This window comes from Polypterus senegalus, chromosome 9 (assembly GCF_016835505.1).
Source record: "Polypterus senegalus isolate Bchr_013 chromosome 9, ASM1683550v1, whole genome shotgun sequence".
Lineage (NCBI taxonomy): Eukaryota > Metazoa > Chordata > Cladistia > Polypteriformes > Polypteridae > Polypterus > Polypterus senegalus.
In genome coordinates, this window is record NC_053162.1 from 158,500,320 (window position 1) to 158,515,856 (window position 15,537).

The following is a 15,537-nucleotide window of genomic DNA, read 5'->3' on the forward strand; positions in this document are numbered from 1 at the left end:
CTTTAAAACACTGCTGAAAACACATTACTTTAACATGGCCTTCATAACTTCACTTTAACTTAATCCTGATACTCTGTATGTTCAATTTCCTCATAATAACTACTCATGGTGGCTCTAAAATCTGTACTAACTTCTACTCTCTCTTCTGTTTCCTTTTCCGGTGTCCTTCTACTCAAAGCACCGTGATGTTCCAACAATGATGGATGGATTAAAAATCAGAAGTCTGTATGACCATCAACATCAAGTGACTCCGTGAGAACCCTAACTACAAAGAGGACTGTTTCATTTATGTCAGGTAGAATGCCCAGAGGGGACTGGGCGGTCCCGTGGCCTGTAACCCCTGCAGATTTTATTTTTTTCTGCAGCCGCCTGGAGTTTTATTTTTTTTTCTGTCCACCCTGGCCATCGGACCTTACTCATTTTCTATGTTAACTAATGTTGTCTTATTTTAATTTCTTATTTTGTCTTTTATTTTTCTTTTCGTCATTATGTAAAGCACTTTGAGCTACTTTTTGTATGAAAATGTGCTATATAAATAAATGTTGTTGTTGTTGATGTCTTTGGACTGTGGGAGGAATCCCACGCGGACACGCGGAGACCATGCAAACTCCACACAGGGAGAAGATCCGCATTTCATGACATAAAAATGCATTATTAGCAGATTGGACAGATCACTTTTTTACATATTAAGATGTATTTCACTTTGTTTACATTTCTGTTTGATATAATATATATTTTTTTCTTTCATAATGTTCTGCATGCTTTATAGGGTGTGGCGCTTCTTTCCTTACTGCTATTTAATTGTCATATCACATTAAAACACTTTATTTTAAAAGATAGAATCTGAGCATTTGGCACTATTATACATCTTAAAATGATGTATAATGAAGACTGATCTAAAGGGAGGGCCTCTCCACGTATGAACTAAATAAAACCATTTTTTTGCAATTCACAATCTTTTAGAAGTTACAATAAAAACTGGATGCCTTGTTATCTGTGCCCAATGGCTTATCACTCTACAAATATGCACATGTTAAGGCCTTTGCCATCATACAAGGGTTGAATAAAAAGCAACGCCTCCATCTTTATTGGCAGGCCGCTTTGGTGCTGTTGTATGTGAAATGGAAGCATGTGCTAAAAACTTGCAGCAATGTGCTGCAGTCTGATATGTGAATGCTGAAGAAGTCAAAATTTACTGATGTATGAGAAATTGTGGCAATTACTTCAGAGAGACACGTGGCAGTGATCAATACTTAAAAATTAGGTCTCAATACGACCAGGAGAATAGTTTGCACCAAGTTGACAGGGATAGGCCACACACTTTAGGCCACCTCAGAAGTAATTGAGAAGATGGATTTCATCATCCTGCTTCATATAATGGAGACCTCTACCCTTTTTCAAAAAATAAAGGAACACTTTTATGGACATCTACATACTTGAATGAAAAGGACTGTCCAAACCTGTCAATGGAATTAAGTCATTTTCTAGCCTGCTTAATCCACAGCATGGTTGCGAGGGTGCTGGAGCCCATCCCATGTGCAAGGCAGTAGCAAACACTGCACAGGGTGCCAGTCCATCTCAGAAAAGCCCACACACACAACAAACACACGCTAGGGCCAATTTAGTACTACCGTTTCACCTAACCTGCATGTCTATGGACGGGGAAGGAAACAGGAACACCTGGAGGAAAGTCCATGCATGGAGGACCTGGGACACAAACGCTGGTCTCCTTACTGTGTTACCACTGTGCCTACCACTTTACGGAAATAAGTATGGAGTTAATGTTCAATGACTTCTCAGAACTTCTTAGTTATTGCAAACAATTTGAGAAGCTTTGTAGTATTTAAGTGGAAAGCTTAAGGTATCCATCCATCCATCCATTTTCCAACCCACTGAATCCGAACACAGGGTCATGGGGGTCTGCTGGAGCCAATCCCAGCCAACACAGGGCACAAGGCAGGAAACAATCCCGGGCAGGGTGGCAACCCACCGAGTTTAAGGTATTGTACTGTATATTTGCGTCCTTTACTAAAGGCAAGTGTGAAAAAGAGTTCTGTTGGTGTTGTGATATATGGTAATAAAGCAGCTAAAATTAACTAACAGCAAATGTGGAGAATAAAAGGCCAAATTACTATAATCATTCTTCTGTCTCATTTATTTAAATATCCTTATTTGTTCAGAAGCAATTGAGAAGGAGGTGTTCCTTTTTTCAGCCATTGTACTAGATGTTAAGGATACTACTGCAAATGTGATGTAATTCACGGTTTTCAACTAGTGACCTTGATTACTTGGCCAGTTCACATTAGTGGGAGGCCTCTGAATGAGATCTTTCATTTCACGTGCTGTGCAGTTCTTACCCTTTCGAACAGCCAACAGAGGCGCCATGGCGCTTTGGTGCCACACGGTGATCAGTAAAGTCCAAGGTAACACAATTAACACAATGGCAAGAATGTCTCGTCTCTTCGGCATCTCCAGGATTGGTCCTATACCTCTTCATTACCTGTGAAATTTAAAAGAAAAGGAACTGTTATTTTTATTCTTGCATTTTACTCAAGACTCATCTTATCATATATATATATATATTTTTTTCTCTTTTCTTCGCCAAGTATTTTGGATCACATGTTGAATCAATGTGGATACTTCAGAGGAAACTGGAGGAGCTGAAGAAAACCCAAACATGGCAAGAAGGTACAAACCTGTCACGAGAAGTAACTGAATTTACTGTACTCTGTGTGCTCAGTAGCATTGTATAGATTCCAGTCTTTTATGAGAGATCATTTAAAGCGTCTTTCAAGTATCTTGCATAAGAGGTTTCTGATTTTACTGGCAATTTATGGTTAGAATATTTAACTCAACATAATAGCTCATAACTGTAATATGAAAACGTGTAAGAATACACATAGAAGGGCTTCATGGATAATAAATAGCTTGGAGAAATCTTTTTCTAAAAGTAAGTTAAGGTGATAAATTGTGGAATAGTTGAGTAGATGTTATAGAATGGTAATAGATCTTATTTGAACCGTAGCTGTCAGGCTTTTAAATATACATCTGGCCATTTTCTGAACTGCTTATGCAGTTTGGGGCATATCTATACTCGCCTCAGCGTCTAAATATAACTAAAGTCCAACAACCCCTTACTCCCAGTGTCTGAGACATTTTCCTTCAAGGATTATGGTTTCCTCCTTTACTTCTTAAACAAAGGGTGATGAAAAGATTGTAAGTTGGCAAAAATGTGCTTCTGTGTAGTAATATGTGTAAGCTACACATTTGTCTAGGATTTGTAGTTTATAGTGTATGCTACCAAGTCAGTATGGTTGTTGACAAATTCAGAATCAAGTATTTAATTGTAATTGAATTCCTATCACTACAGAATACTATGCCTTTGGAGATTTACTGTCTTCCAGCCAACAGGTACCAGGATCAGCTCCTTTTATATGTAACATTCAGTGCGTTTACATCAGGGGTGTCGAACTCCGGGCCTGGAGGGCTGCAGTGGCTGCAGGTTTTCATTCTAACCTTTTTCCTAATCAGTGACCAGTTTTCACTGCTAATTAATTTATTTTTCCCTTCATTTTAATAGCTCTGTTTTTAAGTATTCAATTCTCTCAATTCTTTTCTTCATTAAATGACAGACAAACAGACATGAGACATGAAATGAGCCAACAGATGAGCAGGTAAAATATGGCTGCAAACTCCAACCAATTTCACTCCAATCACTTTCCTAATGAGAAGCCGATTCTTGCTGTTAATTACACTCATTATTTTATTCCATGGCTTGTTGCTGCTCTCATTCTGCCAAAGCACCATCTAAATGTTTCGGTGAGCTGAGAGATCAGCCTTACTGAGACCTTCACTTTTTCTTAATTTTCAGATATTGTGTGATGTGGCAGCTTGTTTTGTGTCTCACTACTACTTGGCTGCTAATTAAGGACAAAGCAACAACAAAGGGGCCCGAGTCAAGTTAATTAAAATTAAGGCAAAAGAAGTTAATTAGCAGCAGAAACTGGTCACTAATGAAGAAGATGGTTAGAATGAAAACCTGCAGCCACTGCGGCCCTCCAGGACCGGAGCTTGACACCCGTGGTTTACATGAACATCCATAATCGGGTTAAGGTGATGAGCAGAACTACAGCAGAAACCTGGTGTCTTAATGATCCATGTATACATGCACAAGTAATCTCCTGGAGTTCTCCTTTGGCAAAATGCTGCAATGCCATTAAACTGCACAAAAAAGAGTTTTTGTCATCATCGGCCGTGAATCAGAAAATAAGCATGATGTCTGTGATCACTTTCTTGTATTTTATAAATACGTTTATCCAAATTGTTTCTTTATTTATAGCTTCTATTGCCCTTCTTTCCTTGTTTGGTTTGTGTGACTGAGCCCTGCAAAAGACGTGTGCTTCTTGCCTTACACTCAGTACTGCTGAAATAATAATCATTCTTTATTTTTACTTAAATAAGATAAGTATTGTGTTAGGTTACTTGTTACGTTAAAAGGTAATTAGACTACTTAACGCACGTTACTTAAAATGTGCAACTCTGCTGCTCTTGAGATTGTTTTGCTGAGCTTAGCACTGTATGCTCAGCTCATCAACATAAATTTAGAGAGCTCTCAAATATTGAGACAGATTATATCAGCTACGAGAAGTAACATTTTCCTCAGGATATGTATTTAGTGGTCAATTCTACCTGTGACTCCTGAAAGTGCATGCAAAGCAAATACAGTACGTGTAGAGGCTGTCTGAGTTTGAGGGACATGTGTAGACTCCAAAATCCTTTACAGTAAACAGGTTATGGGTTTAAATGCCCACATAATTGGATTATTCGTGGAGAAATCTACCTCTGTTAGTCAGGTTTCCCAGAGGCCAATAACCTGATTTCTCTAATCGGAATAAGGGTAACATGGCATTTTAGAAATCGAATGAGAATAGATGGTTGGCCAGCAATGGTTATTCATGGCGAAAAGAGCCAGAAGAACATGATTGGGTTCAAGTTTGGTAAAGCTCCAGTCCTCATTGCCACAGATGTTGCTTCCAGAGGTTTAGATGTGGAAGATGTGAAATTTGTCGTCAATTATGATTACCCTAATTCTTCTGAGGACTATATTTATCGCATTGGACAAGCTGCCTGAAGTAGCAAAATGGGCACTGTGTATACCTCCTGGGAACATGAAACAGGAAAACAACCTCATTTCTGTGAGTCGTGAAGCCAACCAAGCAATCAGCCAGAGGTAAAGGCGGATTTAAAGATGACTGTTGTGATAGATTTTATAGTGGCAGGAGAGATTTTGGAGGTTATAGGGAGCAGGATAATGACCATGTCTTTGCCGCAGAGAAGGTCTTTGGTAACAAGACACAGAATGGTGGCTACGCTGGAGGTTATGATGGCAATACCAATGGTTATACCAATGGGTACACAAACATTGGACAAGCAAACTATCCTCTAACAAACCAAGCCATGCAGTATGGTAACCAGAACTTTCAAAATGCACAGTTTACACATAATGTGCAGGCAGCTGTGCAAAATGGCATGAGCCATCAACAGTTTCAGGCTTGGGCAGATATGTAGCAGCTGAAATTTAATGTCAGTAAATGTAAAGTATACACACAAGAAGTAAAAATATTAGGTTTGAATACACAATGGGCTGTCAGAAAATCGAGAGTACACCTTATTAGAAGAATTTAGGAGTCATAGCGATCGACTTCCAGAAGCTATTAAGAAGACAAACAGAATGTTAGGTTATATAGCACAATGTGTGGAGTACAAGTCACAGGAGGGTCTGCCCAAGCTTTATAACACACTGGTGAGGCCTCATCTTGAGTACTGTGTGCAGTTTTGGTCTCCAGGCTACAAAAAAGACATAGCAGCACTAGAAAAGGTCCAGAGTAGAGCGACTAGGCTGATTCCAGGGCTACAGGGGTTTGAATTATGAAGAAAGACTAAAACAGCTCTTGATCAAGAAGACGGGGACACAATTGGAAACTTGTTAGGGGTAAATTTCGCACAAACATTAGGAAGTTTTTCTTTGCACAAAGAATGATAGAAACTTGGAATAAGATACAAGGTAGTGTGGTAGACAATAAGACTTTAAGGACTTTCAAAGCTCCACTTGATATTTTTTAGAAGGATTAAGTGAAAAGGACTGGCAAGCTTTGTTGGGCTGAATCGCATATTTTCGTCTAGATTGTTCTAATGCTCTAATGTTACCTTTTACTCCACAGAACCCTCCTCAGTTGCCACAACAAATGGTGAATTACACCATAACTCGAACATATTCCCAATGAATTTAAGCTTTTTTAAATTTTTTTTATTTATTTGTTATTTTGGGACACAGGGTCCCACCATATCCAGAATTGTACCACATTTTTGTACAACGGTCAGACTTATTTTACATATCAGAAGTAAACTTAAACAGACTGCAGTGCAGCAGTACACATGGTGCACTTTTTTCTCACTATTTAATTTGTTACTTTAAATTCTTTCATCTTAAAGGTTTTTTGTACTGTAAAACTTCATTTAAAGTGTAAATGTTGAAGTGGTATGTCAAATGTTATTGGAAGGCACTACATGGCCTGATCAATAAAGGAACAAAAGAAAAAAAAAATCAGAAATCAGGTTTTGTGTGAATAACTAGGTTATTGAAGCGCATGCTAAGTGAAGAGATGTGCTGCAGAATAACATCTCTTGAAGATGCCATAAAGACTGTCAGACCTTTGACGTTGATGACAGAAGACAATATTGCCACTGTAAAGAGGATTGTAATGAAAGAACTGGAGAGTAATGGTGCATGAGATAGTAAACATGATGGAGTGTTACTTGAGCATATTGTTCACGAGCCTGAAAACATCAGCAAGGTCTAGCTATGCCCATTGATTACCCAGCATGTTGAACCCTGGAATGAAGTGTCTCTGCATCCAATGTTTCAAAGAAAATCTCGAGCTATTGAATTCAAGATGGGTGAAATTTAGGAAGTGTTTTAATAAACTGAAAATAGATGGATGGTTAAATTTTTTTTTCTGCGCTAAGAGTACCCTGAAATTCCCCAGGTTGGTTAAGAGAGATTTTAAGAGACTGCCTTACATTTTCAACAGAAATTTAGAAATTTTGTCAGTGAAAGATTTTTAATATATTTTTCTTATGTAAATGTAGCTTAAATGTAAAAAGTGTAGTGAGATTGTGTGAGAATCATCCTGACAAGATACCTGCCAAAGCTTTAATTACACTCTGCTCATTGACTTAATGGCACCAGTCTGTGCTTCAACACAAATGATCTATTGCTGTCTCCTGTAACAGTAAGTCCGCTCCAATGAATTTCTTTAGCATGCATACTAAAGAAGGCACGGAAAAAAATAGACATGGATATAACTTTATCACACATGTGCACACAACATACTAATAGGTAATACTTGACAAGAGCTGCTGATTATTGGTGTGTTTTTTAATCATTTGTCTATAAATATGAGTAATACAATATTTATTTCAAACTGTTACTGTCCCTCCTCTATTCTGTTTCTCCTCTGGTGCCACTGCCCTCCTTCCAGGTTGCTTTCCTACATATTGAAAAATCATCTTGGATAAAGGAGCATTGGAAACATCAGAAGGAAAGCTTCTGTCATTGGATTGGACGACCAGCACAGGCTCCACCCCTGAATGCCCAGGACGGAGTATCCAGTTAGTTGGTCAAGGTCTCCAGGTGTGTGACTGTGTCTGACTTTGTCTTTGACTTTCTTTTTTACACTTTTAATCTCCTCTGTTGTCAACTGGCCATAGTTCATCAGTTAATTAATGGACAGATGTTGTTGGTATCTATTTATGTTAAATCAGTTTCTGTCTTGTTTCTCCATGTATTTTAACAAATCTGTAAGAGTATTAGTTCTGTTTTTAGTAATTAGTATGATGTATCATTATATTTTAACTGAGACTCGTTCACATTATGTTCTCAGTGAAGAATGATATTTAAAAATACAGTGTAATGTAATACACAGCAGTAGTTGCATGTGGTATTATCACATTGTTACCCCTGTTAGCGTCCACTCACATTTATCTCGATAAGCAGCCCCTATTAGCTCTGTTTAATTTCCACTGTTTCAGTTTCAAATCTGCGGCCAGAACTTTATAATAAAAATACATACTTTCAAAAGTGCTGACATCTTTTTTTTCTAATTGGTGAGGTTGTGATCCACCGAAGAACCTCAGAGGAACAACACAGGAGTTGTATAAGGGATTTTTAGAGGAATATTGGTCTGAATGTCCTAGCTTTTGGAAGATGTGGATATTCAGTAGAGCCAATGCCAGTATTCCTTCAGACATCAAACATGAACTGAGCAAGCAAGAATGTTGGGCAAAGGATGAGACATGAGGCACCAAGACAAAGGGAGTAGTTGTACAACAGAAGAACAGATTAAACATACAAGACCATTCAGAGACAGAGAAAGACAAGAGAGAAAGACAGAGAGAATTAAAAGCAGACATAAAGCTCTGGCTGTAAAAAGCCTGAAGAATAACAATATAAAAAGACTGAAAGGGTGTTAAGTGACTGCTAAGGAGATGAACTACACATGGGAGTTTTGATCAAGGCCATGTCTGAGTACATGGAAGAGTGCAGCAATTGTGCCTGCAGCAAAATACAGTTTATTGTGCATGGAGAATAATTAAACAAAAAGTCAGGTGCCTTCGGATGTCCTTCATCTTCCTTGACAATGATTGAGATAAAAGCAGACTGTGTAATATTTTGTAAGTTGACACAGTTTGAGTTGTGTTACATGCTAGACAGTTTAAGGGCTCAGGTGATGGCAATTCTTCACCAATCCAGGAGGTGGAGCTGTGCAGACTGGAAGATTGACAGCAGTCCTCCAACAACGTCACTTCTGGTGTCTGTTCTTTTGGACCCACCTCTTCCTGCCCAGCTGCCATGTAACTGGAAGACCCGCCATCTTGTGCAGTCAGTAGAAGACTCTGTACTGTGCATTTTCACACTCTGTACTGTGCATTTTCACACGCTTTATTTTAATTTACATCAATTTCTGTTACACAGGGTTTGCCTACAGGTGTCCCAACACTCTGACTGTCTCTGTTTATCTTATTACAACTTGTTAAAATTAATAGTTTGCACTGAGCACTATTTTATTTCTACTATATTTCAATTGTTTTCTAAGATGGTGGTTCCTGAAATGAAGTTGTCATCCCAGGATCAGTGAGTGTGTGTGCAAGGCTGCCCTGTGATGGACTTATTCACTATCTAAGGTTCGTTTAAAACTTACTTTCATTGCTGCTGGGAAAGACATTGCAACCCCTATGGTTATGGCATGGTCAAAAAATAGATGGATGAATGTTCTCTGTAATTGTTTTGTACATTTGAACTAACGCTGGGTGGTGAACAATGACAGTGCATCATTAGTGGTAAAGGACTTGAATTATTACATGTAGAGGAAAAAAGCTAAAGGTTACATATGTGATGAAAGCTATACGGCCCTTCACTATTCTCATATATTTATTAATTATATATACACTAGCTGCATGTGATCTTTGGGACAAAAAACAACCCGAAGACTCCCTAGACGTTTTACCATATCTGTGAACTTGGAGAGGCATCAGCTAAGTCTTAAGATTTACCCAGGGCAGAGGACATGGACCCACCTATGATTGCTGCCCCACTGGCCTTTGTAAGAAGACACTGGCGATACCATGTCTTAGCTCTATCTATGGCATACGAATCGTGTTAATCTTTGTCTCGAGAAAATATCTCCAGATAAACAATGTTTTGGTGAAAACCTCAAGCCTTGCCCTCCGTTGCTGAGGCGCTTCACTTGCATGTTGTTGAGCCACGGCGCTTGCATCCTTTCGACGTTGTGTCTCTTCATCTGTGTCATTAGCACAACGTCGTTGTTGCACGGCAGCATTTGCTGCACACAGATCTTTTGTGGCAAGTGGCGAAAAAATTTTAAAGGGCATGCATGTGCCATCTAGCGGCTGTGGTTGAGTGTGAGCATAGCAGACTGCTCCATACACACACACACACACAAGTCGTTGTTTATATACTGTATGTCTAATACAGTACATATTCAATCAAATTTTGTAGTTAAGCTCCAGCCCCCACAACCTACATCAAGTGGGTTTAATAATGGATGGATAGATTGAGAATGAAATTACCTAAAAATCCAATACAATGTGCAATTTTAATAAATAATAAGCAAACATTCAATTCTAAGAAGAAAAAGATGTGCTCTTTTCTCCCAAGACATGCCACAACAGTTTCTGAAACCTCGATTTCTAATTTCCTCTCTGGGCAAAACATTAAAACTGTGTAGTAGTCAGAGCCTGACACTGCACTTTACTGCAGCCCATGCTCACTCTGGATATCTCTTACCTATGGTTAGAAATCCTTCATGGCAACTCCTGGAGCGAGTGACAGAGGGGATATGAAGGATGTGAGTAGTTATCGCTAGGGAAGTCCACATGCCATCATCCATTAAATTGGGAAAGTTATCACCCCCCTGGATACCTATACAAGAAACAGAAGAAAACTGGTCAGATCAACAATGCAATGCAACTGATGAAGTTATGCAGTGTTAGGGGTAGACCGAGGCTGCCTGACATCAACCAAATGAAGGTGCGTTAGAGATTCTATAGTAGGAATGCAGTGCAAGAAAGGACTACATGTTGTTAATTGAGCTCTGCTGAAAGGGAGCAGGCATCTACTGGACAAAGTCAGCCTTTGAGGGTCCATGTATACATCTGTAGTCACAAAATGATAGGAGGAGTCATCCATATTATGATCGTGGCCAGCATGGTATCTCAGCTGCTGGAATTTGTGTAGATACTTGAGCATTGAGATGAGTTTATAAAACAAGGAAATGCGAGGAATATACAGTCGATTCCGGTTAATCGGACCAGCCACTTATTCGGACAGAATCCTAAAGAACTGAAACAGATCATATTACATAAGCCTAATAATGTTCGCTTATTTGGACCCCCGTAAAGCGCATGTAAGCGTAAAGCAGAAGACCAGGAAAGTGATGATGATGACCCTAATGAGTTAGTGCAAGTGACAACACAGGATCTCAGGAAATGCATTGAAACTTTGCGCCGCTATTTCATGCAGGAGGGAAATGAAGGCAGTCCCATTGATGCGTTAGATGTTTGTAGTGATTTTGTTCAAGTGCAGTGCGTCCAACAGAATGCGTCAGATCACACTAGACAAGTTCTTCAAACGTTGACTGGAATTTGGTAATGTAACCTTTTTTATTGTGCTTCGCATGCTGAGTGTCGTGTCGATCGTTTCGAAGAATTTGTAGATTTCTTTTTCAATAAACAAAGTTGTAAGCAACCATACATGCACATGTACGTAGTTCTTGTTTGAATGTTTGCCATACGCGTGTGCAGCACAATAAAAGTCATAATGACATTTTAATATATTACTTATAGCACGTCCCGTCTTGGTTGCACATGTATAGGACATGTTCGTGTAATTGGACCAGCCGGTTATTAGGACCATAATGATCATGTCCCAATGTGGTCCGATTAACAGGAATCGACTGTAATATGGTTTGAAACCTGGATTTGTATAACACTGCCTTCTGAAAATAGGGTGCTGAGGTGGTTTGTACTGCCTCCATGAATCCAGTTTTCTGGGTTCAAATCATTTGCTCGCTTGTTGTCTGTGTGGAGTCTGAATGTTCTCCTCATGTCTGTATGCATTTTTCTTCTGGCTGCTCTGGTTGTCCTTTTTTTTTTTTAAAGAACATTTGGACAATTTAGACAAGAACAGGCCATTCAGCCCAACAAAGCTGGTCAGTTCTATCCACATAATTCTACTAAACATCAAATCTAGTTTTGAATGTCTCTAAAGACATCCTGTCTACCTCACTACTTGGTAAGTTATTCCATGTGTCTTTGTGAAGGAAAACATCTTAACGAAATTTTCCCTTAACAAGTTTCCACCTGTGTCCCCATGTTCTTGAGGAGCTCATTTTAAACTAACACTCTCAATCCACTGTAACCCACTGTTACACTTCAGTCTTGTCCCCTCTTGAACTTTTTGCTTAAATTGTATAGGCTCAGCTCTTTTAATCTTTCTTCATAAGTCCTCCCCTGTAGCCCTGAAATCATCCTAGTTGCTCTTCTCTGGACCTTTTCTAGTGCTGCTATGTCCTTTTTGTAGCCTGGAGACCAAAACTGCACACAGTACTCCAGGTGAGGCCTCACTAGTGTGTTACAAAGCTTGAGCACAACCTCCTTGGACTTGTCCTCTGCACATCAAGGCGCTATATAACCTAAAATTCTGGAGTCACATCCCTGGAGCTATAATACAGGTATAGTTGAACAAACCTCATTACAACCAAGTTGGCCTATTTATATACTGTAGGTTGTGATTTATTGAATTATTTTCTCATAATACGTTATATGAGTAACCCTTCTTTGACTTGCACTCTTATAACCTAACACTCTGCTAGTCTTCTTAATGGCTTCTGAACACCGTCTGGCATTTGATAGCATTGAGTCCACTATGACTCCGAAATCCTTCTTATAAGGTGAACTTTCAATTTTCAGTACCTCCTATTGTGTATTCAAACCTAACATTTTTTCTTTCTGTATGTATAACTTTACATTTACTTACACTACATTTCATCAGCCACAAATCTGCCCAAGCCTTGTATGCTCTACAAGTCCCTCTGTAATGATTCAGTAGGTTTGAGATTATCTGCCAATCCACCTATCTTGGTATCATCTGCAAAGTTAACCAGCTTGTTATTTATATTCCTATCCCATTCATTTATATAAATTATATACTGTAAATAGCAGCATGTCTAGCACTGTGGAACACCACTCTTAACATCAGTCAATTCTGATGAGGTTCCTCACACCGTAACTCTCTGCTTCAGGTGTCTGAGCCAATTTTGCACTCATCTACATACAACACCCTAACTCCCACTTCTTTTAGTTTGACGCCCACATCTCATGTGGCTCCTCATCAAATAAATTCTGAAAGTCAAGATAAAGAATATCATGTGCTCCACTTGGATCCTATCATTGTGTTGCTTCCTATAAGAATCCCAGCATGTTGGTAACCCCTTATCTGAAGCCATGCTGATTGTTCAGTAAAACTCCTGTTCTTGCAATGCGTTGCTCACTTATCCTTAATAATTCTTTCCATTAATTTACCTGTGAATGGGTCCTCTCGCACTCTCTAAGATGTCACATTAACTGGCAATTCTAAGCTGACCCTGTGTGGATGCATGTGCAAATGACAAGCTGCTTGGGAGGTAGAAGGGCGGACCTACCCAGTAATAGACTGGTGGGCACATAAAGTGGTCACCGAGTGCATACACAGTATATACTGTACACATTTATGTGTGTGCCTTGTCCAGGGTTGGTACCTATATCGTGTTCCATGCTGCACCCTAAACTTGGATTAAGTGAGTTTAGAGAATGGATGAATGGGAGGTGGGACGCATGTGTGTGTAGAGATATGCTTGCTGACAAATACACACACATATCTCAATGTACATTTAAAATGTTTTTTCCCCTTAAAAGTCTTTAAAAGTCAAAAACACACATGGGAACTAAATTGAGTCTCCAACGTTTGAGTTCCTGTGATCCACTGAAATTAAGGCCTGATTAACAGGATAAACCTGGAAACAGGTTCATTTGAGATTAAAGGAGTTGGATTTTAATTATCTCTCCAGGCATAACTTCCTGGGATTCTTCGCATTTAATAGGCATAATTAGATCTATGATAATGAAGTATTGGAGATAATTACTTTGGCTGTCTGAAAAACGAAGTGACTTTCTTTAGACATTTATAATGATGAAGCCCACCTTTAGCATACAACATGCAGCGGTAAGGAAGCTGATATGGAACCTGGGGTACTAGAATGGAGAGAAGTATATACAGTATTTTCTTTTGCATATACTGAATCATAAATTAATAGAAAGAAGGAAAAAAACAAACAAAAAAACATTTAAATGTTTATCTTAATAACAGAGTTCACCTAGTGGGGCAGCTCACTGGACCTCACTTGTGTAAAAGATGGCAATAACTGAATGGGGTGGCACTCAGTATGAAGGAAATCGCGCTCCTTCCATCATGCCATGCCTAATGGCAGATCTGTTGTGCTCTTATTTGTCATTTTACTAATTTCTTCAACATTAAAAAAATCAGCTAACACTCCTGGAAGGCTGGAGGAACACTTAAGGAAACGATGTTGGCCAACAGAGATGTTTTAAATGAAATAAACAAACAAAGGAGCAGTGCAGTGATTAATATGACTGCCTCTGAAACTTGCATTATGGGTTCAAATCCTGCACATGATTGCTGTCTGTCTGGTGAGGTATGTTCTCCCTGTGAATTTTTCTCTAGTTGCTGTGGTTTTCCTCTCACATCCCAGAGACCTTCACCTTAGGCTGTTTTGTAACTCTAAATATGGGTTGTAAAGATAATAATAATCATAATTCTTTACATTTACATAGTGCTTTTCTCACTACTCAAAGCACTTTAGTGCATGGAGATCCACTTCAACCACAACTAATGTGCAGCATCCACCTGGATGATACAATGGCAGACATTTTGTGCCACTACTCTCACCAAACATTAGCTGTTAGGATGTGAAAGGGTGAGAGACAGTTAGCCAGGTCGAGACAGGCTCCCCAAACACCCGACACAGGCTTTGGACAAAAGTGCAGTAAGAAACAGCGTTTTATTTATGTGAAACACTTCTCCCACAGCACCAACACAGTACAGACAAAGCAATCTGTACACCAAGCAGCACACAGCAACTCTTGGGCTTCTTCTCTCTCTTCAGTGCTTTTGTCTTTCTCTGTTTCCTCCATTCCTCCTGTAAAGCTTTGTCATCCTTCCTTCTTACTCTGGATCCCAGAGCAGTAGCAGGCAGGTCCTTTTAAGTGATCCCTGGATGTATTTCAGGTGTCCCAGAGGCTTGATACTTCTGGGTAAGTGGGGGCCCTGTGAAATAGGGCTCGTTAGTCCCTGCAGCACCCCCTGGTGGAACCCATGGAACCCATCAGGGTTGAGTCAAAGAACTCCTATTCCCATAGCACTCTTTGGGAATCCATGGCTCCACCACAACCCAAGAGGGCTACCAGCTGTTGGTAATGGGGACAAAATGTCCTGTATATGCCATATCCCCCGGTTATCCTAGGTTGAGGGCATCCCAGTCAGGCATGGCTTGCAGCCATCCATCACATGGGCCAGAATAACAAGGCTGTTGTGGGCAATTTAGCCAGGACATTGGAATATGCCCTGGTCTTTACAAATGATTACCAGGAATCATTTATGATCACAGAGAGTCAGGACTTCAATTGTATGTGTCATATAAAGGACGGCAGCATTTTTGCAACACAGTGTCCCTGTTACTGCACTGGGGCATTGGGGTCCACATTCAGACCACAGGGTAAGCACCCCCTGCTGGTCTTGCCAACACCTCTTCCTGCAGAAACTCAAGCTTTTTTCGGTTGGTCTTCCATCCAAGTATTGGCTAGGCCTGAACATGCTTAGCTTCAGGTGGATGACCTCTTCTG

The 15,537-nt window shown here is 39.6% G+C and overlaps 1 protein-coding gene across 8 annotated transcripts in view; it reads right to left on the reverse strand.

Annotated features, from left to right (window-relative positions):
- The window catches only part of LOC120535915 (galactosylgalactosylxylosylprotein 3-beta-glucuronosyltransferase 1), a 417,892-nt gene that overhangs the window by 81,109 nt on the left and 321,246 nt on the right, over positions 1–15,537 (reverse strand). For 7 of the 8 annotated variants that reach the window (XM_039764100.1, XM_039764096.1, XM_039764099.1 and 4 more), the window contains 2 exons: positions 10,367–10,501; positions 2,358–2,500 (listed from right to left, as the gene is read on the reverse strand). In XM_039764100.1, coding sequence (XP_039620034.1) covers positions 2,358–2,469 — 112 coding nt within the window. In that variant the 5' untranslated portion in view covers positions 2,470–2,500; positions 10,367–10,501. The remainder of the gene's footprint in view (positions 1–2,357; positions 2,501–10,366; positions 10,502–15,537) is intronic. The other variant, XM_039764102.1, reaches the window with a different exon arrangement.